At 35.5% G+C, this 22,918-nt stretch overlaps 2 protein-coding genes across 4 annotated transcripts; one reads left to right on the top strand and one right to left on the bottom strand.

Moving 5' to 3' along the window:
- Positions 1–153: 153 nt before the first annotated feature.
- Positions 154–15,372, top strand: LOC127950422 (rab effector MyRIP-like). Of its 3 annotated transcripts, none has more exons than XM_052547464.1 (15): positions 154–371; positions 3,081–3,217; positions 6,457–6,528; positions 6,618–6,715; positions 6,814–6,894; positions 7,485–7,598; positions 7,710–7,884; positions 8,020–8,603; positions 9,405–10,892; positions 11,055–11,114; positions 12,083–12,268; positions 12,354–12,515; positions 13,311–13,409; positions 13,504–13,564; positions 13,714–15,372. In XM_052547464.1, the coding sequence occupies exons 1-15, from the start codon at positions 154–156 to the stop codon at positions 13,725–13,727; spliced, it is 3,549 nt and encodes a 1,182-aa protein (XP_052403424.1). In that variant the 3' UTR covers positions 13,728–15,372. The 3 variants fall into 3 exon arrangements, with proteins under 3 accessions (XP_052403424.1, XP_052403423.1, XP_052403425.1); XM_052547463.1 differs by having other exon boundaries at positions 154–447; XM_052547465.1 differs by lacking the exon at positions 11,055–11,114 and having other exon boundaries at positions 154–447.
- Positions 15,373–16,066: 694 nt separating this feature from the next.
- Positions 16,067–22,374, bottom strand: plxdc2a (plexin domain containing 2a). The gene is made up of 13 exons (XM_052547466.1): positions 22,199–22,374; positions 20,612–20,829; positions 20,384–20,524; positions 20,209–20,278; positions 19,954–20,076; positions 19,741–19,859; positions 19,543–19,642; positions 19,104–19,199; positions 18,822–18,903; positions 18,669–18,729; positions 18,396–18,582; positions 16,413–16,573; positions 16,067–16,294 (listed from the first exon to the last, which is right to left on the bottom strand). Exons 1-13 carry the CDS (start codon positions 22,284–22,286, stop codon positions 16,067–16,069), a joined length of 1,674 nt encoding a protein of 557 aa, XP_052403426.1. The 5' UTR covers positions 22,287–22,374.
- Positions 22,375–22,918: the final 544 nt, after the last annotated feature.

The raw sequence follows: 22,918 nt of genomic DNA, 5'->3' as shown, positions 1-22,918 counted from the left end.
CATCCTAATGCTCAGACAAATATGCATCAGTTTAAGTTTTTATTTAGTACTAAATATTTTAGTTGAATACTTTATATCACAGTTGTTTTTCAACTCTCTCTCTCTCTCTCTCTCTCTCTCTCTCTCTCTCACTCTCTCTCTTGCTCCAGTGAGATGAAGAAGGCACTGGTTGAGGAGGGCAGTCGGTCTGTTTTGCTGTCACGGCAGCACAGGTTTAATGATCGCTGCTGCATCCTCTGCTGCTCTCCCTTCACCTTTCTGCTCAACCCTACACGTTCCTGCCTGGACTATTGCTACAACGTCTGCAAAGGCTGCTGCACCTACAGTAAAAAGGACAAAGGCTGGCTGTGCTCCGCCTGTCAGAAGACCAGGTCAGTTCTGCCGCGCTCTCCAGAGCTGTTGTGAGCGTGAGCTCCGTCAGGAGGCTTTCAAAGGAAACACCTGCAGGTTAAAGGCTCTTGATGCTTCTGGTTGTTATCAGGATTTAAAAACTAGGGATTCATGATATATTGGCACTGTACTGATTATTTGCTGATGTTTTGCAAATAATTGTACTGATATTTTTTTAATTGGTGGAATCAGTCAGTATTGGATATTTAATTGTGCATGCTCATTTGTCTTAAAGTATTTTTTATCTTTAGGTTACCTTTACCATGTCTAATTCTCACTTGAAGTGAATCTTTAAAAACACTAATAATTTAATAACACGGTTAAATATAATCTTTAGCAAATCTAAAAATGAATATCCATTTTTCATGATGTACATTATAATGTTACAATGCCTAAATTCACTTCTATCATTAAATGTATTTTTAGCAATTTTTTGTTAATTTATTAAGACAAATATAGAATATCATCGAAAAATTTTGTATTTGTTCATCTCTTATAAATAGACTGAGAAGAAAGAGAAATATTATATATATAAGTTCTGGTAAGCGATTACAATTTTTAATGTAATTAATTACATTATGTGGTGATTAAAGTAATCGCACATCAAATTTGGATAAATTACTCACAAAAGATAATAAGTCATTGTTTTTTGTAATTTCAGGTCTGGTTCTGTAAATTGACTCTACTGTGAAAATGTGCTTGTATTTATGTTCATATGAGTTGTGTGTCACGTATTTTTCAAAGAACCTTATTAGTCATTTGAGCATTAGTGAGCTATGTCTGTGTGTTTGTTTACACTCATGGTTTAATGAAAGAAAATAACTGTTTATAATGGAGTATTCTTGTTGAGGGTTCAAATAACACTGATAAGACAGTCATCAGGATTATTATGTATAATACAAGTATAGAGCATGAGTTGGCTTGCGCTCAAATGCCCTTGTAAATGTCACAGAGAGCTTTAGGTCAGAATCATATACTGAACCAAGACAGAAAATATATTTGCACTTCTTACATACACACTTACTGCGTACTGGCCTGCAAACCTGAAACCTTAAATTTAGGTTGAACCAATTTGATTTTGCTAACAAGTGAAGGCAGAGATACATTTTGGGTGACCTTCTGTCTTATTATGGTGTTTCTACTGATGTGATGTGAGTCTGAAGTGCTAATGAAACCCAAGAGCTTTACGCTTCACACACTGTGCATGGAAGGTCAATATGTCCTACAGAAGTCCTGCAATTCTGTGCAAAACATCACTGTATTTATTTATTTATTTATAGCAGGATTATTCCTTGTCTTTCCCGTCTTATACATACAAACTCACTCTTGAACAGAGATTACATCCATTATTGGAATTGAATTTTGATACTATAAACATCCACGCGTATTTTCTCTTTCCTCACATTATAAAATGAATGCTCATTCCAGTTTTCATAGCAAAGATCTGTGCATTAGATCATTAATAGTCTCAGCTTCAGACGTCACGCCCATGGACCGTTGGTTAAATGTCTGATGCATATGGGACACAAAAGGTGAAACACTTCAGGAGTGTCGAAGTCGTCATCGGATTGGTTAAATTATACAGGATTTCCACCTGAAAACAGAGATACCATGAGCCAAACCACTCACAAAAGAAGAAAGATGTTGTGTTTACAACTGTGACGACGAGCGCTTATCAGGATAAACTAAACGCTGGATTTTCAAAACTATGTTAAATATTTAAAGTTTGCGGCATAGAATCTCTAAAATATGAGAGTTTATACACAGGTCTGTTATTGTGGCGACATTTCTACGCCTCGAAACATGATGATGAACGAAACGAACTGTGATTGGTTGTTTGCCTTGGCCAATAAAAGCTGCCAGAGATTCCAGAACCTCAGTGTGAAGGTTTGACTACATGCGAGACTATATCATTACTGAATGGAAGCGGGTCATTTACATTTATGCTACGCTTATAGACAGAACAGGTATATAGTACATGTGGCTTCTTGTCTAGTTAATAAAAGAAATGCATAAACAAATAATTCCCATTTAAAGTCCATCTTAAAGTAAAATTCTATACTGTTTGAAAAAAATATAATTTGCCCTCTGGGAGAGTCTGTACATTATGGGAAAAGGACACAGAATGCTATTTTAAGAATGAAAACAACACTAGTCTTTACCAACAGCTCATATTTTTCTGCATATTTATTTAACAGATTATTAAAACTTGGTTATTGATATAATGTTGCTAACATAATTATTGATTGATAATTGTTGAATGTTAAAATTCCTGGCAATTTTGGCATGATCCCTGGAGCATGAGAATATTTTTCTTTTTGACAATATTCCCTACTGTATACAAAGTAAACAATAATCTTATATGTTCTCAGCAGGCAATTCCTCTGAAAAAACTCATTTTAATTTAAGCTGTTGGACTTCTGCTATCAGTGGCAATGACAACATCGAGCTCTTTATCCCTTTAGCAGTGAGAATCTGAATATTAGTGTAGCCTTTGGCTGTACAGTATATATAGTGACCTTTCTTTGTATGTTTGTGTGTGTGCTTGATTATAGGACAAATGTCACAGTCTTCAAACTCATATGTTCTGCACTTACATTGTCAAAGGTTTTAATCAGTGTAGTGTAAACAAAAACTCAGGAATGCTCTTAAATAAGCATTATAATGTGGCCTTGTTCATTTATTTCCAGGCTATTGAAGACCCAATCACTGGAATGGTTCTACAATAATGTGAGAAGGCGTTTTAAAAGGTTTGGCAGTGCCAAAGTGTTAAAGAACCTCTACAGGAGGCATGCAGCCGAGCGTGGAGTGCTAGAGGAGCTTACAGGTACTTGCCATCTGGACTGTTATGTATGACCTTCCTTGAAAATAAAGGATGTTTTCACACTGTGACATTTTATAATATATATATTTTGGAGGTAAAAGAGCTGGTTTGCATGTTGCATGTTTGAGTTGCTGTATTTCAGATGCAATCTGCATTCAGTGGATATGTCAGTTTTAGTCCTTCAAGCCCTAGCTCTGTCTTTTTCACAGCTTATGGTTGCATGTGCACGCAAGTATTTAGCATTAATTCATGAGGGTTAAAACAAGAGCAGACAGGGCTCCTCTAGTCTGAATTGCCTCCTCTGTATCCAGTTTAACAGCTGCAGGATTTATGAGAATTATTCATGTTTATGGAGGAAGGGTCGCTGTGTACTTTGATTATGACCTGATAAATCCATTCCCTCTTGTATACCAAACATTTAAATAGTGAATTAAAATCAAGCATACACACACAATTCTATACACTCTAAAAAGACTGAATATTATGGTTTTCTGGTGTACAGAGAGATATTTATCAGAAATTGAAAATGTAATAATTTACTACTCCCCATTCACTGGCAAATCACAGTAAACAGTTGTAGTAAAAAAAAAAAAAAAAAAAATGTAGTAAAAAAAAAAAAAAAAATTTACTGTGAAAATAAAGAAAGTAATAGCCAAAAATATACTGCTAGTAAACCTTATTTTTACTGCACCCTTGTTTGGATGTTTAAAATAATCTTGTAAAAATTATTTTTCTGCTCCATGTCATCTTAAAATTTCTTTGCTTGTTTTTATTTTTTTGGGGCACAACCCTAAATGAGTTATGATTTGTGCCCAGCCTCTGTTTCAGTTTTGCTGAGGTCTGTGAGCAGAGAATCAAGAGGAAAGCAGTTTAGTTCAAGACCAGTGCCACATTAAGAATGGATGACCATAAATGTGGATGTTTGTCACCTCAGCAGACCCCTGTACCCTATGATGAACAACAGCTCTCTGTAGAGGAGAGTAAAACCATTATACTGACCATGAAAAATAAAGAGCTTTGGCTACAAAACTTAATGCACTATGTGGTCAAGCTTTTAGAAATTTGATGCAGAGAAAAGCTAGGAGATAATCTGTCTGAGTGTAACATTGGACAAGTGCTAAGAATGGAACGATAAGATTATAGCATTATAGGATAGGTTTTTAAGCCGCAACATCAGTCTTCAGCTTATCTCATAGAAAAAGCTAGATTCATAACATTACTTTGATCTGCTTTCCTCAGCAGAATGTAGGCGTAAACACTGGCTTGAAGGAAAAGGGCAGGCGTTTTCAAATAGTGGAAGCCGGTGACTTCAGAGGTAGTTTGACCTTTACCGGCTCGAAGGGAGCACTTTAAATGGCTCTATAGTATGTAGAGCTGAGGCCATATTGATATGTCAGTATTTACTCAACAAATGCTTTGTCATCCAACAGCTTTCTGAGACTGAGACGGTGTCTGTCAAAAAAGGAAAAACCTGTCGACACTGCTATTAAATCACGTGTCTGAACTGGAAATGATGTTGAATCACTCAATTTATCACAGGAACAGTTTGTCAATAACACTTACAACAGAAATGACTAATGTTTGCGGTTGTACTTATTTTTTTTTCAAATTTTTGACCCTGGACCACAAAACCAGTCTTAAGTCGCTGGTGTATATTTTTAGCAATAGCCCCCCAAAAATATTGTATTGGTAAAAATTATAGATTTTTCTTTTATTACAAAAATCATTAGGATATTAAGTAAATATCATGTTTCATGAAGATACTTTGTAAATTTCCTACCGTAAATATATCAAAACTTAATTTTTGATTAGTGATATGCACTGCTAAGAACTTCATTTGGACAACTTTAAAGGAGATTTTTTCAGTATTATGATTTTTGTTGCACCCTCAGGTTCTCCATACATCAATGGAAAATGTATTTATTCAGCTTTCAGATGATGTATACATCTCAATTTCGAAAAATTGGCACCTAATAATGAGCCAAGACTTTATCACTCTTGATAATTTTATTTTCATAACAGAAAAAAGAGTATTAGATATGTATTTTTTGGCATTTTAGGCATTAAAGGGTTAGTTCACCCAGATAGGAAATTTATGTAATTAATAACTTACCCTCATGTTGTTTCAAACCCATAAAACCCCCGTTTATCTTTGGAACACAGTTTAATATATTTTAGATTTAGTCTGAGAGCTCTCAGTCCCTCCATTGAAGCTGTGTGTACGGTATACTGTCCATGTCCAGAAAGGTAAGAAAAACATCATCAAAGTATTCCATGTGACATCAGAGGGTCAGTTAGAATATTTTGAAGCATCGAAAATACATTTTGGTCCAAAAATAGCAAAAACGACAACTTTATTCAGCATTGTCTTCTCTTCCGTGTCTGTTGTGAGAGAGAGTTCAAAACAAAGCAGCTGGATTTCCGGTTCGCAAACGAATCATTCAGTTCATCAAATCGAACTGAATCGTTTTAAACGGTTCACATCTCTAATATGCATTAATCCACAAATGACTAAAGCTGTTAACTTTTTTAATGTGGCTGACACTCCCTCTGAGTTAAAACAAACCAATATCCCGGAGTAATTCATTTACTCAAACAGTACACTGACTGAACTGATGTGAAGAGAGAACTGAAGATGAACACCGAGCCGAGCCAGATAACGAACAACAGATTGACTCGTTCACGAGTGAAGAACTGGTTGCATCGGTTTTCGGATCACCAGTAGTTCTTTCGGACAGTTCGATTCAATAAATGTTCGCGAACCGGATATCCAGCTGCTTTGTTTTGAACTCTCTCTCACAACAGACACGGAAGAGAAGACAATGCTGAATAAAGTCGCCTTTTTTGCTATTTTTGGACCAAAATGTATTTTCGATACTTCAAAAAATTCTAACTGACCCTCTGATGTCACATGGACTACTTTGATGATGTTTTTCTTACCTTTCTGGACATGGACAGTATACCGTACACACAGCTTCAATGGAGGGACTGAGAGCTCTCAGACTAAATCTAAAATATCTTAAACTGTGTTCCAAAAATAAATGGAGGTTTTATGGGTTTGAAACAACATGAGGGTAAGTTATCAATTACATAAATTTCCTATCTGGGTGAACTAACCCTTTAGGCATTCATAGCATGCAACATACACTTTCGAAAGTTATACATTCTCTGTAACTGAAAATGGATAGATTATGAAAGGTTATAAAGTTTCTTTGATGACATGAGATGTAACATTTTTGCAGCAACAGAGGGCAGCACTTATGAAGAGAGCAGCATGTATGAGAGTGACTCCACATTCTACAGGCAAATTGAAGGTTTGTGATCAAATCATTATTTAGATATGTGTGGTTTGTTACTGTACAGGGGCATATGAAAACACTTAAATAATTATGTCTCTCTCCAGAGAACAGCATGGCTGAGACTATTAATGTGGCACTGCTGGTGGCAGAAGAGGCCATAGATGAGGCCATCGCTAAAGCTGAGAGCCAGAGTGACAATCAAGTAAGACTTTCCTATTAATAAATAAAAGATTGTCCATTCATTGCTTTTCAGTAACTTGGCAAGTGTGACATGGCAGCTTTTGACATTTGTTTTTGTAGGAGAAGCAGAACAAAGCTCAATATCTGCAAGAGCACAGAGAAGAGCTGATGGAGGAATTGGCCAAAACTATAGTACAGAAAGTGAGTGACACATGATAACTATAACCTTCTAAGGAATCTATGATCTAAAGAATCATATGACAGTGAAGACTGAAGTAATGGTTGCTGAAAATTCAGCTTTGCCATAGCAGGAATAAATCACATTAAAAAATATATTAAAACTATTTTAATCTATAATAATATTTCAAAATATTTCTGTTTTACTGTATTTTTATCAAAGAAATGCAATATTGGTAAGCATATTTTACACATATTTTACACATTTTACACTGTTTATAGCTCAAAGGCATAATTATGTAATACATATTTAAATTATTTATTTTAATGCTTTTAAAATGTATAATTTTAGATTATCCATTAATCTGAATGAATCAAGGTCTGTCTATCTGTATATATACACACTCTTGATTTGACATCAAAAAGACAATGCAGAATTGTATTATTTAACTTATGTTGAATAGGAATATACGTGTTGATATAATATTACATTTAAATGATTAGTATATGCTATAAAGCATTTTAAATTCTCTTAATTTTAAATGATCATATTATTTTTCAATAGTCCGACACTGTTTGCATAAACTTGTTTTATTGGACTGTTTGAATGTCAGATTGTCCGCCGGAAAAGGGATCTGTCTGAGGTGAAGTCTGCATGTAATCTGGACCAGAACAGTGATGGAATCTCTCCTGTTCAAACCCAGAGTGCCTTTGATGCTTCTCTTTGGGTACAGTGACTTTTTATTTATTTTAAAGACTAAATTACCTTCAATTTGGCAATGCTTTTGGATTGGCTCTTTTGCTTCAGTGTTTTCAATGAAATGTTTCCTCTCCATTAGAGGTCTCACTCAGCTTTCTGTCTCTTGACTGATGAGAAAACTGACCAGCATGCTAACATTGGGTCAAAACTTTCATCCCCTGTCATAAGTCATACTCTGGAAATGAAGAAAGAAAAACCAAAGTCTGTCCAGGCCATGCCTAGCTGGAGGAGTGTTGACCGATTGGACAATTCCAGTTAGATCCTTGACTTAAATCCATATCATTCTTAACTATAGTTAATCAGCTCTTATTGTTTATGACAGAGATTTTAAATAATTTTGAATTTTTAACTGTTGACTATCTGCCTAAATGCTGTATGTATGCCTTCAGTGTTCCAGAGTCCTGATGGTAACTGGATTGCTTATCAGAGCAACCTGCTCTCTCGACCAGGCCTTTTAACTAAGCGCAAAAGTCTGGTCTACAGCGTGTTGGAAAGAGAGTCTGGAGTGGTGTCAGCTTACCATGAGATGGGCTCAGAAACAGAGCCTGAAGCTAATGGTGTCTGGGGCACTGCACTGGAAGAGTTTCGGCATAAAATGTCTGCCAATAAGCAGTTGAGTTACCCAGAGTCCTACAGCCATCAAGCAGCCTTGCCTTTGAATGCACAAGCACAACATCTCAATGCACACACCTTGAATGGTGACGCTGAGGACTCCGCCGGACAAGATGGGCCACTACACCGGTCCCAGAAAACTCTGCTGCCCTTTTTAAAAAGAAAAGTGCCACTAGAACACAGACGACCCTCATCCGCACGCCGTCCAAATATCATGGATATAAATTTAAATCCAGGAGGGGCTGAAAGCAGCGAGGATGGACTAGAGGAAAGCAGGACCAAGAGGTCACGGCGAAGAAGGAAAAATAAGAGAGAGGGGCCAGGGTGGAAAGGACAGTCAGTATTGTCTTTGGATATCCCGGTAAGAACGACTGTTTGTTATACAACATGTCTTGGCTTTGATTTAAAACAGGGTTTTTAAACCTTTGCATGTCGACTACACCCACATATGATGATCCCCTTGTGAGCATCCTCCATTTTATTTCTTTCTATTATTATATAAACAAATGTTCAGTTTATTTAATGATTTTTGACCAGTCTATGAAAGCAGAATGTAAAAACCAAAAATTGATATAATTAATAAAAATAAAAATAATTAAGATTGTGTATGTTATACAGTATATAGACACTATATACACCCTACTGTTCAAAATTTTGGGGTAAGTTTTTTTGTTGTTGTTGTTGTTGTTGTAAGAAGTCTCTTATGCTTACCAAAAGTATAGTAAAAAAAATGTAAATTGTGAAATGTTAATACAATTTAAAATAACAATTATTTGAAAGTACAATGTATACCCGTGATGGCAAATCTGAATTTTTCCAGCCACAGTCTTAAATGTGACATTATCTTTTTAAAAATAATTATAATAAAAATAAACAAACAAACATTGAAAACAGTTTTACTGCTTAATATTTTTGCATAATCCTTTAAACATTTGGGATTCTTTGATGAATTTAAAGCATTTATTTGAAATATATATTTTTTTCTAACCGTACAAAAATCTTTACTGTCTTTTTCATCAATTTAAATCATCCTTGCTGAAAAATATATTTTTTTTAAAAACTTTCTGACCCAAAACATTTGAACGATAATGTGAACGATATAAAAAAATATGTATTTATTTATTATTTTTGACATGTCATGAATCTAATTCTTTATTGGCAGGATTCCAGTAGCCACCTCTCAGATGCTCTGGTGAAAAGACGCTATGTGAAACAAGACACAGACTTGCATGGAAAAAGACCATGTGATCATGCTCTGGAAGTAGACACTTCAGACACTGCTACTCCTGACATCTTGAGCTCTGGAGCCATGACCCCTGATCCATTTGGACTTGGTCTCAATGCTCCCAGCAATTCCAATCATGGGGCTCTTGGTGTAGTTGGATCATTAGATCAAGAGTTGACCACCAAACTGAAAGAACTGACCAGTCAAGTCAGAGAAACGCAACTTTCTTCCACTGATGATGAACTGGACAGGTGTGAGTATCAAATGGGGAATGAAGAAAGCAAAACAAAAGAAAAAGTGAGAGATGCTACAATTACGATTGAGGCTGCTTCAAAAGAAAGATCAGATGGAATTGAATTCACAAATCAAATGAGATCAACTGAGATGTTGAAAGAAGACGATCTGACTTCCAAATTGAGAGAGTTGACCAGTCAGGTCAGTGAGACATTACTTTCTTCCATTGAAGATGAACTGGACAGGTGTGAGTATCAAATTGAAACCAAGGGTAAAAATCTGTCAATAAGAACTGAGGTGCTGGGGAGAGATGACAGGACAGATGGAAACAAAATGATACAATATGATGAGAAATCCCCAAACTATGTAGAGATGGTTGAAAAATCAGAAGAAGAGAGATCAGAGAAAACTGTGGCAAAACAGGCAAAATGTGAGCAAAATGACACGGGTGAGACCCAAATGTCAGAAGAAATTAGCTCTGTGAGCCAAAACCAGACACTTGATGAGACAAATACACAAAATGAGATAGTTAGAGAGAGAATTGAAGAGAAAAAGAACAAGGGAGAAGTGCAAACTGAAGAGAAATATGCAGAAATAAAATATTGTGGAAGTGCATTTGAAAGTCAGCAGAGCAGAGATGAGAATCCCGAGATGGTTGATCACACTGAGGATCAGGAGGTTTTATCCTGTGAACTGGCTTTGAGTAGATTGATAAGTAAAGATGGAAAGATGGAATTTGATAGGATCATTAATACTGTAGTGAAGGCTTTGGATGATATGGAAGAACATATAGAAGCTTACACTAGTGAGGGGGTATATTTAGACAGAGAGAGAAGTGGGGGAGAGAAACATGAGATGATGGAAGAGAAGGAGAATATTACTGAACAGGAAACGGATGACACGATATATAAGGGATGCTTTGTTGGTGGAAAATCGAAGGTGGTGCAGGAAAAAGAAATGAAGGAAGAGGGCAAGATCAATGAAGTTGTGGCACTAAAGAGCAACATTGAAAATACTGAGGAGAGAGAAGACAAACAATGCAGCAAATCACCAGAAGAGAGAGATCAAGAGGAGGATGGCAATAGTCAAGGTGACTTGATTAAAAACATGGAGGAACAGAGGGACCCCAAAATTCAACACAGCGCCCCATCTGGTCAGGAGGAGTATCTGTCACCGGAGGAGATCTACAAGGTAATAACTTCCTACAGTATACTATACTAAACACTACAGGCTGAAGTAACCAGTTGCTCACAACTAACATGCTTTTATTTAATCTGCTTAACCTGTTCCTCTGAAGCTCTTCTTTATTATTATTTCTTTCTTTGTCTTCTGCCTCTATTTGATCTTTATTAGGATGCAAACATGCTGGACATAGAGAAAAACCTGCATTTAATCTCCAATATACTACAGCAGGTGATGACTGTACGCTGATATGGACAGTATACTGTTATTTCTGCACTCATAATTTGGCTACTGAACCTGTTCTCTTGTTCTCGTTTCTGTTTTCATCTGCTATCTGACACTGGGCTCGTTATTATTTACATGATTATGGCTGCCACATAAAAAGTGTATTATAATATTCTATTTAGATTTAAGCAAGTTGGGTCAAAGGTTTCTTTATTTTTATTTCTTTATTTTTTACAACATGGATATGTTGGTTGAACATATTGAGCCCAAGCAATGGCCAGTCAGAGGTGTTTAAATCCACTCAGTAATTCTCCAAACGGCAGATTTGTTTTCAATGCAAGCTCACTTGCAAATCATCTCATTATAACCTACAAAATGTAGACACAGTGTGAATAAGTATGGAAGACAATTTCTGTTACATAATTTCTGTTACAAAACAACAACAACAACCATAAATTGTAAATATTCTGACATACTAATTCAAAATTATGAGATAAAATGACTAAGTCTTAATTTTTACTTTTCAATCTTTTAGTCATATGAGATCAAAAAGTAGAAATTATGACAAATTAAGTCATAATTGAGATAAAATCATTACATAATCTGTCAAAATTTTGATATTTAAAAAAATTTAAATCTCATGACTTTTTGTCTTTTAATTGTGACTTTAAGAAGTAATTAAGATTTAACAAAGCATTCTTATGTGTTTGGTAATGGGCTTACCGGTACATAAATAATAAATTCAGTTTCTAAGCCTGTTTAAGATGTACTATATAACCTACATAAAATATATGGCATGCATTTGGTCCATCCAAAAAAATAACATGTAAATGTTAACTGTATTTATTAAAATCTGTATTTATGATTTTGCTAATGTAGTTGTGGTCACACTAGACTTGCCCCATGCCCCATTAATTTCCATTTATATGAACGTGAATGTTAATGTGTAAACTTTGTGTATTTACCGTGAATAGAAATACTCAGCAGCATCACTATGCAGCATCACCACTGAGGTGCTAAAAGTACTGAACGCTACTGAGGATCTGATTCACGAATCTGTGGGAGATGGACGATGCCAGTCAGACCACAGTAACATATCGATCATTCCCCCTGATGAGGCCAAAAGACTGGACGAACAGCTCGGCAGACTGGAGGAGAATGTACAGATTCTTCCTGAGATCAGCATTTCTCACGTCATTTATGAGTTGCTGTTCAATTTATTCTAACTCATTTCACTGTGTGCAGGTGTATGTGGCTGCAGGGACAGTGTACGGGCTTGAGGGTGAACTGGGGGATCTGGAGGAGTGTGCGCGCTGCATCAGTGGATCCACCACTGAAAGAGAGCTCGCTCATCTGGAGGACCAGGTGGCTTCTGCAGCAGCACAGGTGCAGCAGTCTGAGCTCCAGGTGTGTTCCGCCTGGGCGCTGTACTCTCTCTCTTTTTCTGAATCTCAGCAGCAGCATCTCATACTGTAGCTCTGTAGATGCATCATTTCATATATATATATATTAGATTTTTTTTCATCCATCCATCTTCTTCCACTTATCTGGGGCCGGGTAGTGGGGACAGCAATCTGACTTACTGCCGGCGATGCAAATCAAGCTCCTGCTCCGGTTGCACAAGAACCGGACAGCCCTTTTAACAGAGCTTTTTTTCAAATAACGAAAACAATTTAAATAGTTTAAGTAAACAAAAACATTTGTTATGTCATAAATATATATATATATATATATATATATATATATAAACCTTAATAAAAACCTTATATATAAACCTTAATAAAAAATGGAAATTAGAAATGTTGCTTTGGAAACTAACTGAAAAAAAAAGCTGAAAAAAATGGAGAAAAAAAATATAAAAATGACAAAAGAACTTAACAAAATTTCTAAATTTTTTTATTAAAATTAAAATGAAAACTCAAAATATAAGGATAAACTGAATTTAAAAAAATTATAAATACTACAAGAATATAAAAATAATATTAAAATAATGTAGATTTCCTGAATACAGTTTATACTATATAGACCTGAATATACGGTATACTACACATACTGTATAAAATTATGCAAACATACTAAGCATGGTTTCCTAAAACTGCCAGTAACATTTCATTTAACAGTCTTTCTGCAAAGCCTTGCTGTTCACAATCAAAGCAGTCATTTTCATATCGTTTTGCTTTGATCTGTGCTCCCCCCCCCTAGGTTTCAGACATTTGCTCAAGAATTGCTGCTTTGAAAAATGCAGGTCTTAATGTAACTCCACAGACCCAATTTACCAAGGTCAAGACTCCAAAAAACAAGGTGTTGTCTTCATATTTTAAGTAATATTCATACACATATTCCTAAATGCTCATGTGACATTATGACTATAACTGTCGTAATGCTTTTGTTTCAGACACAAACCATTGGCTCGTCTCGGAAACTGAGGAGGCGACTGCCAGCACCTCCAAAACAAGGTAAGAGCTACTCATAATCAAAACTGACAACTGACATATTCAAAAAAGTGTAAGTAAATGTGAAATGTGTTATCAAAAGAAATCAAAGGTCTAAAATAGTTAAAAACATGCATCTGTTGCTGAAAATGATTTTAATTTGTAAATTTCAGATAAAGAAGCATAAAGAGGATAGTGGGATACATCAGCAAGCATCATCACAAAGTAACTACAAACTTAAAAAGCCACTGATCACATGTGCCTTGAAGCTCATGGCTCATGGATAAGTTTTTATGGACTCAAGCTCTGGGAGACAGATTCAAATAAACTGATGTATCGCTCATGCAGTGATGTACGGAGCCCCGCAGATGACATGCAAGAAAAAATAAATACATTGTGCGCACGATTTATTAATTAGTTACCTCAATGTACTAAAGCGTGCACACGATTACTATTTCAATCAGGACCACTTCTGTCAAGTATATTTATGACAATTATAATTACATACAGTTAGTGTAGGCGCTATGGTTATGTTCTGGGCAACACTCCACATGCCTGTCCATGCAGCCATGCTTGGACAGAGCGGGGAGAGCAGCAAGACAAACCCCTCTGGGGTACAGAACAGAACCATTATAAGCATACATAATTACAAGTCACAATTACATGAGTTGTAAACAGAATGTGACAGAGACTGCTTCCAATGAAGAGACTGTAAAGAAAGAAGTTAGATCGGATTACAGTTCAGTTGGTGGAGTTGGGGTTGGAGGAGGTAGTTAATTGCAAGCAGCGATGCGATGGAAGAGACACTGAAGAATGGGAATTTAAATAGACCGCAGGTGAAAGGTGTCAAGACTGGATTGGTACACGTTAGGAATGGCTGACTGTCAGCTGATGCAAGTGTGACTAACGTGGCCTGACTGATCTAACGCGATGCTCGATTGCGTTCCCTCCATTTGCTAAATCGTGCGCATAATCTATAAATCGAGTGAATGAAATAGTACATCGAGGGAATGCAATAATAATCCTGTGCACGTTTTAGTACATTGAGGGAATGAATTAGTAAATCGTGCACACGATTTAACCTAATATTTTTTCCTGCATGTCATGTGCGGGGCTCTGTAGTGATGCCATTTTACACAAACAAATAACTCTTGATTGCTTTATTACCTATCTCCCCTCATAATAAATAATCTAAATAATAAATAAAATGTAAAATTATACTATGATGTGGGGGTTTGTTTTAGCATATTTGACCATTACTGTGAATCAAGCTCATCATCAAATAAAGCTTTTAATAAAAAAAAAAGAAAAGGAATAGTTTACCCTAACATGAATATTCTGGACTTTTTTTACTTACTCAAAGTCGAAAACCAAACAGTTTTATTAAAACATTTCTATTATATGGAAAAAAACAACATTTAAGGCATTTCTCAAATAGTTTTTTTTTAATATTCTACAGATGAAAGAGATGGTGCACTATCCCTTATATAGATTCATTTGAATGCCTGACCAAATATTTCTTGGATTAATCTTTCTGATTTAGAGTAGATTATTCTAGCCATGTGTCACCTTTCATGCAGAAATGTATATGTGCTGATAATAGAGAAGTATACAAACTACTGTAAAGACATTGATTTATTGTAAAGTGTAAATGATCGGTGTAAATTAATGGATTTTTGGTTTGATATTTTAATTATAGTACATTTTCGTACACATTTTTTGTGATGTTTGTTGTTACTGCTGTTGAATTGAGTTGTCCTGATTACAAACAGAATTATGTTATGATATTCATTTACTGAAATCATCAATATAACATTTGAGTTGTTGAGATCTATACTTCTGTTTGAGAATATTTCAAACATACAAATCAAACTACATATTACGAAAACAAAGCACAGATATTATGAAGACATTAACTGAGGTATGTATGGTTACTATTGCAACTGGTGAGATTACCTTGGATGTGTGTCCAGGAGTGTGTGTGTACGATCAACTCTTCAAATATATCTCAGTGTTTCTGATACACTGCTATATATTTGAATCAAGAATATTTTAAAGAACTATCAAAGTTTTTAAGATTCTTCTATAACAGTACCTTAACATTATCCACATGAATTTGGAGTATAAAGATATTATTAATAGCAAAAATATATAGTTCAGGCTTCCCTGTTTTACACAGGACGTACTGTGAGGGGTTTGTAATACACAGGCTTTAATGACCCATCTGGTTAGAAGAGAGACACCAACAAGAGGACTCTCAGGAACATTTTCAGACGGTGGTTTAAAGGGGGCCAGTAAATAAAAGCTCAGATGTGAAGGTTTTCTCTGAGCGCTGCAATTCCACTAGCTTCACTGTGTTGGAAAAAACATTATGTATCCACAATGTTTACATTGCACTTTGGTGTAATGGTGCAATAGATCACTCACATTTTAAGTACTTGCTGCTATAAGGTCAAACAAATACCACATTCATCCCAGCATCCAGTGCAACTTCCTCTCAAAAACAGAGGAGCTAATTCATAAACTTTAGCGATGTTCCATGATAAGGAAATGTTCTCTTTGGTCAGCCACAATAAATCCTTCCCTCTGGTCTGTCAGAAACAAGCTCTCTCTCCTGTCTGACACGAGAAAACTGCCTCTAGGGTCCATCACAATGAATCCTTCTCTATCCTGTCCCATGGCCTCTACCTCTGCATATGACGGGTGTCCTGAACCCCGTCGAAATTTCATGGCAGGCCAGTGTGTTGGTCGTCTCTAGATATCAAGAAAAAAATTCAGAATAAACTTTTGAATGGTAGTATACAGTATATTAATGTGCTTAAAATATTTTTTCATTTCCATTAGCTGTATATGCTTTAGTTATGGAGTTCACCTCGATGAAGAAGAGACTGGTGCTGGAGGTGGGATGATAGTACATGTATATAGTGGCCAACACAGCAACCACCATGAGGACCATAGTTATGAGGATGCCTATGAGCAGACCAGTCTGCATCTGCTCCTCTGTTTGCTTCTCTATAATGTCCATCTGAGAGTCTGAAAGAGAACACAAGAGGATCTTTACACCTGCTTGTAAAGAACAACAATTATAATCAGATTTTTACATTTTCTGAAAAAGATATGTGAGTGGCAGTGGGTTCTGGGGTTCCTACATGGTTACTAATAGGTTGCTATTGGTCCGGTACATGACCCATAATGACCCAAAATGAAAATTTCCAGTACCTATATGTGTACTGAACAAACAGTGTTGTTTTAACTTCTGCACGAGTGAAACTTCATCTTTCCAATTTTCAATTTATTTATTTTTTCAGTAAATTTAAACAATAAATGCTGTTTTGACGCTCTTTTTATGTGGCGTGACAGACGGCTGAATAAACGCCTCTGTTCACTCGCGAGTGAGCGTGATCATCCCTTCCTCTTAGCTACTAGTTTTAACTGCGAAATAAACATGAATGAACATCTCATGCCTCATGTTATCACTCAATCAGTGTTTCAACCGTGGAAAGATGCCAAAACAAAACATCATGTAGCATTTCATTTACCTCAGGACAGTCATCAGTGTCCACAGCTCATTCGTTTGCAAGAGAAATTAAGTCTAGAGAAGAGCATTTCGTGAAATATTAGACTATATTATATTTTACTTTATCTGTTAGTGATGTCTTAATTATTTAATGTATGTTTTAAAAAAAAGAGTCTATTATGAAACAGTTATGACAGCCACTGCTGTATTTGTGTATTTGTGTATTTGTGTATTTGTGGGTTGTTACAGTTAAGTGTTTTTTTAAATGATTAAAATACATGAAATATTGGTACTATATTTTTATCTTCCATCATCTAATGAATATTAAAAACATTAATAGTTTGATATTGTAATTAATTGCAATCTCAAAATGAAATATAATTTATATAAAACAAATCTAAATTTTACAATTTTGAAAATTAAAAAAATGAATAATGAGCATAAACGTGTTGATAATTATATTTAAAAATAAATAGTTATTTTATCCCTTGGAAAATTTTAATTATAATTTCATTTATTTAAATAAAAAGCAATTTGTTCATTAAACTACTGTTTAATAATAATAAAAAGCTATTTTATGTTTAAATTTCCCTCCTGCTATACTGAAATCATACCGAACCGTGAACTTCTTTTGGACTGAAGCAATGCAACACCTGCTGACTGCAATTAAAGCGCTTGAAAGATCAAAGACCATTTTTAATATAACTCCGACTGGATTTGTCTGAAAGATGAAAGTCATATACACCAAGAGTGCCTCAGCGGTAAAACACAGCCTAATTTTCATTTTTGGGTGAACTAACCCTTTAATGAGATGATAGAAATCATGTCATTTCAAACCTTTGTGACTTTCTTTCTTCTGTGGAACAATAAAAGGTGATCATTTTCCCCCCAAATAAATTGGAATTCATTGGGCACCAAAACAGATTGGTTCCCAACATTCTTCCATATTTCTAAAAGACCCATGTTTCAAAGATGAATGAAAGTCAAACATGGAACCACATGAGGGTAGAGTAGTAAATGATAACAGAATTCGACAGAATTCTCATTACAAAGTAACATTGCAGCACAGAAACCACAAGTTTTCAGTGTTAAACATATACAAAAACTGGAAGTTTATTCTGCAGATGAAAGGTCAGATTTTCATTATGGATTAAGTGTCACGTTGTAAAAGGTTATGGGCTAAGGAAAAATGCTGTACAGGTGTCAGTTTTGTTTTGGTTTGTAGGGCTCTTATAATTAGTCTCATTTTAAGACCTCATTTGGAAGCAAGATAAATAATGAAAAAAATAAAAAGTATCCTCTCAATGATCTGCAGGACATCGTAAGACTGATACATACCGTCAGTGAGAATGCTGGTGGGAAGGGTTCTTATGAATAAGGGTGTGCTGGTGAGTTTGGTGGTGACTGAGGAAGCTGATGTGGGTGATGTTGTTGTAGTTATGAACTCTTCCGTTACTCCTGTCTGCGCCGCCGGAGTGCTGCTTCTAATGATAGGCTGCTTTCTGTCACAGCCCTGGCTCTTTATCTTAAAACACAACTATATTAAGTTAGTAAAAATGGGAGATAGTGGAACAGAGGAACAAAAGTGGAGGATGTACTGCATCTGTTCACCTCAGTTAAGCACCCACTGTCAACCCAGTCCTGACGATACTGGTCAAAACCACTGGAACATCTGCATGAGAAACATGATTTGCAGCTGTTAAGTCCCTAGCCTTAAAGTTGAAGCACACTGCACTGAATCTGTTTGACTATTCAAGTGTGTACCTCTGCAGGCGACTGCACCAGCTACAGCTGAAGCCAATCTGAGCTGTAACACACGTCTCACAGCTGGAGAACTGAAGGCAGGCTGACGGCAGGAGGAGAGACGTGTGAAAGACATGAACACTTTTCACAATAAGTGATTAAATGTACTCAAGTCCAGTCATGGAAAACAACACTGGTCTTTATATTAGGAAAAGATATTAGAGTTCTAATTAGAGCTATTTTCCATACATGAAACATATTCCATCTGAGATTAAACTAGTGCTGTCAGCAGTTTGGACTTACTTGGTAGAGGAAGCATCTCAACAGCGGTGATGTTTGCGATCTTGGATTTTAAGAGCTCTATCCTATGATATTCATATATTGTTCTTCTTCTAACATCTGTTATAAAAGAAACAACAATCGAACGGAAGGCTAGTATCATTATTGATAATTAAAAATTATTCAAATAGTTTTCATTATTTAAACTATAAAACTGAAATAATAGTTTAAGTACTATAATTGCTAAAGTTATAACTGAAACTAAAATAAAGCTAAATAGAAATATTGAGAGAAAAAAGAATAAGACCAAAATGAAAACTAAAAATGAAAAATGCTCATTCAAAATAGTAATAAATTTTTAAAAAATTATAACCGTAAATACTAAAATAACACTGGTGAAGGCAGAATTAATTAAAAAAAGAGCAGTATTATTTTCCCTTCTAAGAAGAGTTACAGTACTTACTGGGAAGCTGTTCAATCTTATGAAGAATCACAAATGCATCAGAGAGCCCGACTTTCACAGGATGATCCACGGAGCTGATTTTGTTAATGTCAACGGGAACCTAAAAGCAGATGAGATTATACAATCAAACCTGGCTTCATCAACAAAACATTAATGGCAGCTGTAAAACCAAAAATTACAGTATCTCTAAAAAACAACCTCTTTATATGCAAAAGTGATTCTGCCATCCTTGTATAAAGAAGCTTGGAAGGTAAAACTGCCGAGATGAGATGCGTCGTGGAGATACACATGGTCCCACTGCACAACAAGAGCTGTGCCTAACAGAAAGTAGATTTATAACAGCCATTCAAACATGACACAATAATTCAAAGAAATCAGGGCACGTTCAGCTTTCAGTCCATATCATTTTACCATTATCACAGTAAATGACTGTAGAATTCTGTGAGATGCTCAGGTCAAAATTAGCCATGAGAGGAGCGATGTACTGAGTAGCAGTCAGCATTTTGTGAATTACATCTCCAGTGTAGATGAAACCTGAAGAGAAATGTAATATATTTCAAATATACACTTGTGTTCAAAAATGTGGGGTCAGTATATAAGAAATGGATATTTTTATTTATATTTTATTATTATAAAGAAATGTATGCTTCAAAAGTTTTCACTCACCCCCTGTAGCTACATGTATTTCCCTCAAAGAATGTCCATAGAAAGGGAAATCGAAGGATAGATTCACTTTCTGTAAAGACAAAATCCCGCCGCAAAAAAAGTATTAACAGTAAAAAAAAAATGCATAAAAAAACTAAACTTTAAAGAAACTTTGTTGGTGATTGTATGATCGTACCAAAGTTTGCCGATGTGTGTTGGAAAGAATACCATGAACTCTTCCCTTGTCCATTTGCTCAATATTTACCCACAAATCCTTGTCTGGACTATCTGTGGGCCCATAGAATTTGGATGTGTAGTAAATATGGTCCACATCTCTCTGATGAACAAACATACACATTACTTACAAATGCACACATGAGAAAGTATTTTATTAATAAGAGTTAATACATTCTTGACTGTTCACCTTAATGGATAAGTTATGATGACTCTCAACTTCTGGAAAGCGCTCTGAATCCAGTTTGCCGTGCTTTTCTTCATAACGTTCCAGTTCCTGGTTCTGACTGATCTCATCCACTGGTTTGGATGAGAGCGTCCATCTTCTCCATCTTTTATTGTAGAGCTTGAGGTTTACACCAGCGCTCTCTTGCTTGGAGAGCCCTCCGAAGGTAAAACAGGAGACCCCTGATGAATAAAGATTAATTATACTATAGGCTGCATTGTCTGTGTTACTCTACTCAACAATCACTGAATCATTGATAACCTACATGCATGTGAATTGCTCCCTCAATCACAAAGAAGTTCACGTCAAATACAATACACATATTCAGCTCTTCAGAGAACTTAAGAATGTAACATTGATGATATTTTTTAGCAGGTGTGCAACTATTGATGAAAATGACCTTTTATGCAAATAAACACAGTTCTTCACATCCTGCAGTGAGAAGCGTGTGTCCAAAGTACTTCTTTCACAGGAGAGAGTGAAACATGCTCAGAATTCCTCATAGCACTGGATGGGGGAGTGTGAGGGCAGGGCAGTGTTTTGACTGGGGTAACACAGAGTTTCGTCTCATTTGAATTCTGCCAACTTTACTTCTATACTGTATCTCCAGAGTTATCTGATGCTAATGTGAGAAATAAAATAAAATAAATCCAATAAAAACGTATCCTGTGTCTCAAGCACAGCGTGCTGTTCTTTTCCTGTCTGGCATTGTAAGTATGCGATATGCCCTCAGGTCTATCACATTTATTTTCAACATACTGACAGAGACCGCAGGCTACAGTGAGCGTGCATGGGCCAAAAAAATCTTCTGCATGGGTAGGTGCTTGAGTTAAAAATCTCACATGATTTTGGATCATTAAAATCATTAATACTCATTGCAATTAGACTGCTTCTTCATGACAAAGTCAAGCAATAATCTTTCTGTTCTAATTAATAATAATGCGTGCAATGCCTCTTAGATGATTTAGCCTATGGGCCACTGACATATTTTTGTCTTGATCTTAAAAGTGTGTTAAAATCCAATTCATAGTCAGTCAATGACTTGAACGCATATGTTCTATGATAAAAGGCTTTTACTATATTTTTAACTGCTACAAATATATAGGTGGTCTATATGAGATATGAACACAAGGTACTGAACATTTAATTTAATTTATTTTTGAAAAACATTTAAAGACAACACATTTTGGTGCTTCATAAAAGCCATAACGCAAAATAAAAATAATACACAATTAACAATAGCATCGAAGACTTAAGTGGTATTAAAAGACACAAAATAATAATAATAATAATAATAATAATAATAATAATAATAATAATAATAATAATAATAATAATAATAATAATAAATGTTTATAAAATTAAGTGAAAAATAAACATGAGCATTTTTCAGTTATTTGCTACCTTACCTCAGTTTGCAGGTAATGAGATTACATTTTTAAATGCATAAAATATGAAAGTAAATAACTCTTAAATAACTATAGGTATCTCTTGTATCCTATTTTGAATGAAAACATGCAAAAAAAAAAGAAAAAAAAAAGATTTACTTACCAATGGATGGCAATTCCTGTAAGGTAAATTTAATCTGGATAACTGCAAAAATTCCCAAGAAAACATGTGGTCTTGCCGGCAGTGCCATAACCAACTGTATTTAATGTGTCTCCTTTGTACATTTAAATGAAGAGAGAAGCCAGAAAAGTTGAACTGCATGCGACCAGGACACATAATGTGTGCTCCATACACACCACCCACGCGAGACTGTCCAGTGACGTGCACGTGCATGTGAGGAGTTCACGAGAGTTTACAATAAAATATTTTCCACCAGTCACTGAAAAAAATAAGAGGATGAAAGCTTCCTCAACAGTAGAGTTCCAATTATCTATAATACCATGGTGAAATTGTTGGCTAATGGATATGCATAAAAATGTGTGGACCTCATTTAGACGACAAACATATTCTAACATTACTCTGGTGTAGGCCTACTCCTAAATGTAGCCTACTTGAAGGAACCATTACACACTTCCATACAAATTTTTAAAGATGTGTTTGAAGAATAGGAAACACAGAAATCTAAAATGCAATTTTGATTGGAAAAACACTTTTAAACATAAGGTATTTAACCACACATCACTCTGGAGTCAACCATGTCTTCTGAACATTGAGAGCAGACTTTGTGTCAGCATAAACAGAGCCATATTAAACAGTGGTTTAGGAAACCTTAAAGTAGTTTAACAGAGACATTACAGACATGAAAATCAACTTCCACCTTTC

Source organism: Carassius gibelio, chromosome B2, assembly GCF_023724105.1.
Source record: "Carassius gibelio isolate Cgi1373 ecotype wild population from Czech Republic chromosome B2, carGib1.2-hapl.c, whole genome shotgun sequence".
In the NCBI taxonomy this organism is placed as follows: Eukaryota; Metazoa; Chordata; class Actinopteri; order Cypriniformes; family Cyprinidae; genus Carassius; species Carassius gibelio.
This window is presented reverse-complemented; position numbering and strand designations above follow the sequence as displayed.

What these genes read in the sequence shown, in the direction of transcription:
- LOC127950422 (XM_052547463.1), top strand. Translation starts at nt 218, where the DNA reads ATGATCGCTGCTGCATCCTCTGCTGCTCTCCCTTCACCTTTCTGCTCA. An exon ending in AGTGCTAGAGGAGCTTACAG is followed by an intron (nt 3,218 to 6,456) that starts GTACTTGCCATC and finishes ACATTTTTGCAG; the next exon opens with CAACAGAGGGCAGCACTTAT. An exon ending in ATTCTACAGGCAAATTGAAG is followed by an intron (nt 6,529 to 6,617) that starts GTTTGTGATCAA and finishes GTCTCTCTCCAG; the next exon opens with AGAACAGCATGGCTGAGACT.
- plxdc2a (XM_052547466.1), bottom strand. Translation starts at nt 22,286, where the DNA reads ATGGCACTGCCGGCAAGACCACATGTTTTCTTGGGAATTTTTGCAGTT. An exon ending in AGTCATTTACTGTGATAATG is followed by an intron (nt 19,860 to 19,953) that starts GTAAAATGATAT and finishes ACTTTCTGTTAG; the next exon opens with GCACAGCTCTTGTTGTGCAG. An exon ending in CCAGTCTCTTCTTCATCGAG is followed by an intron (nt 16,295 to 16,412) that starts GTGAACTCCATA and finishes CTTGATATCTAG; the next exon opens with AGACGACCAACACACTGGCC.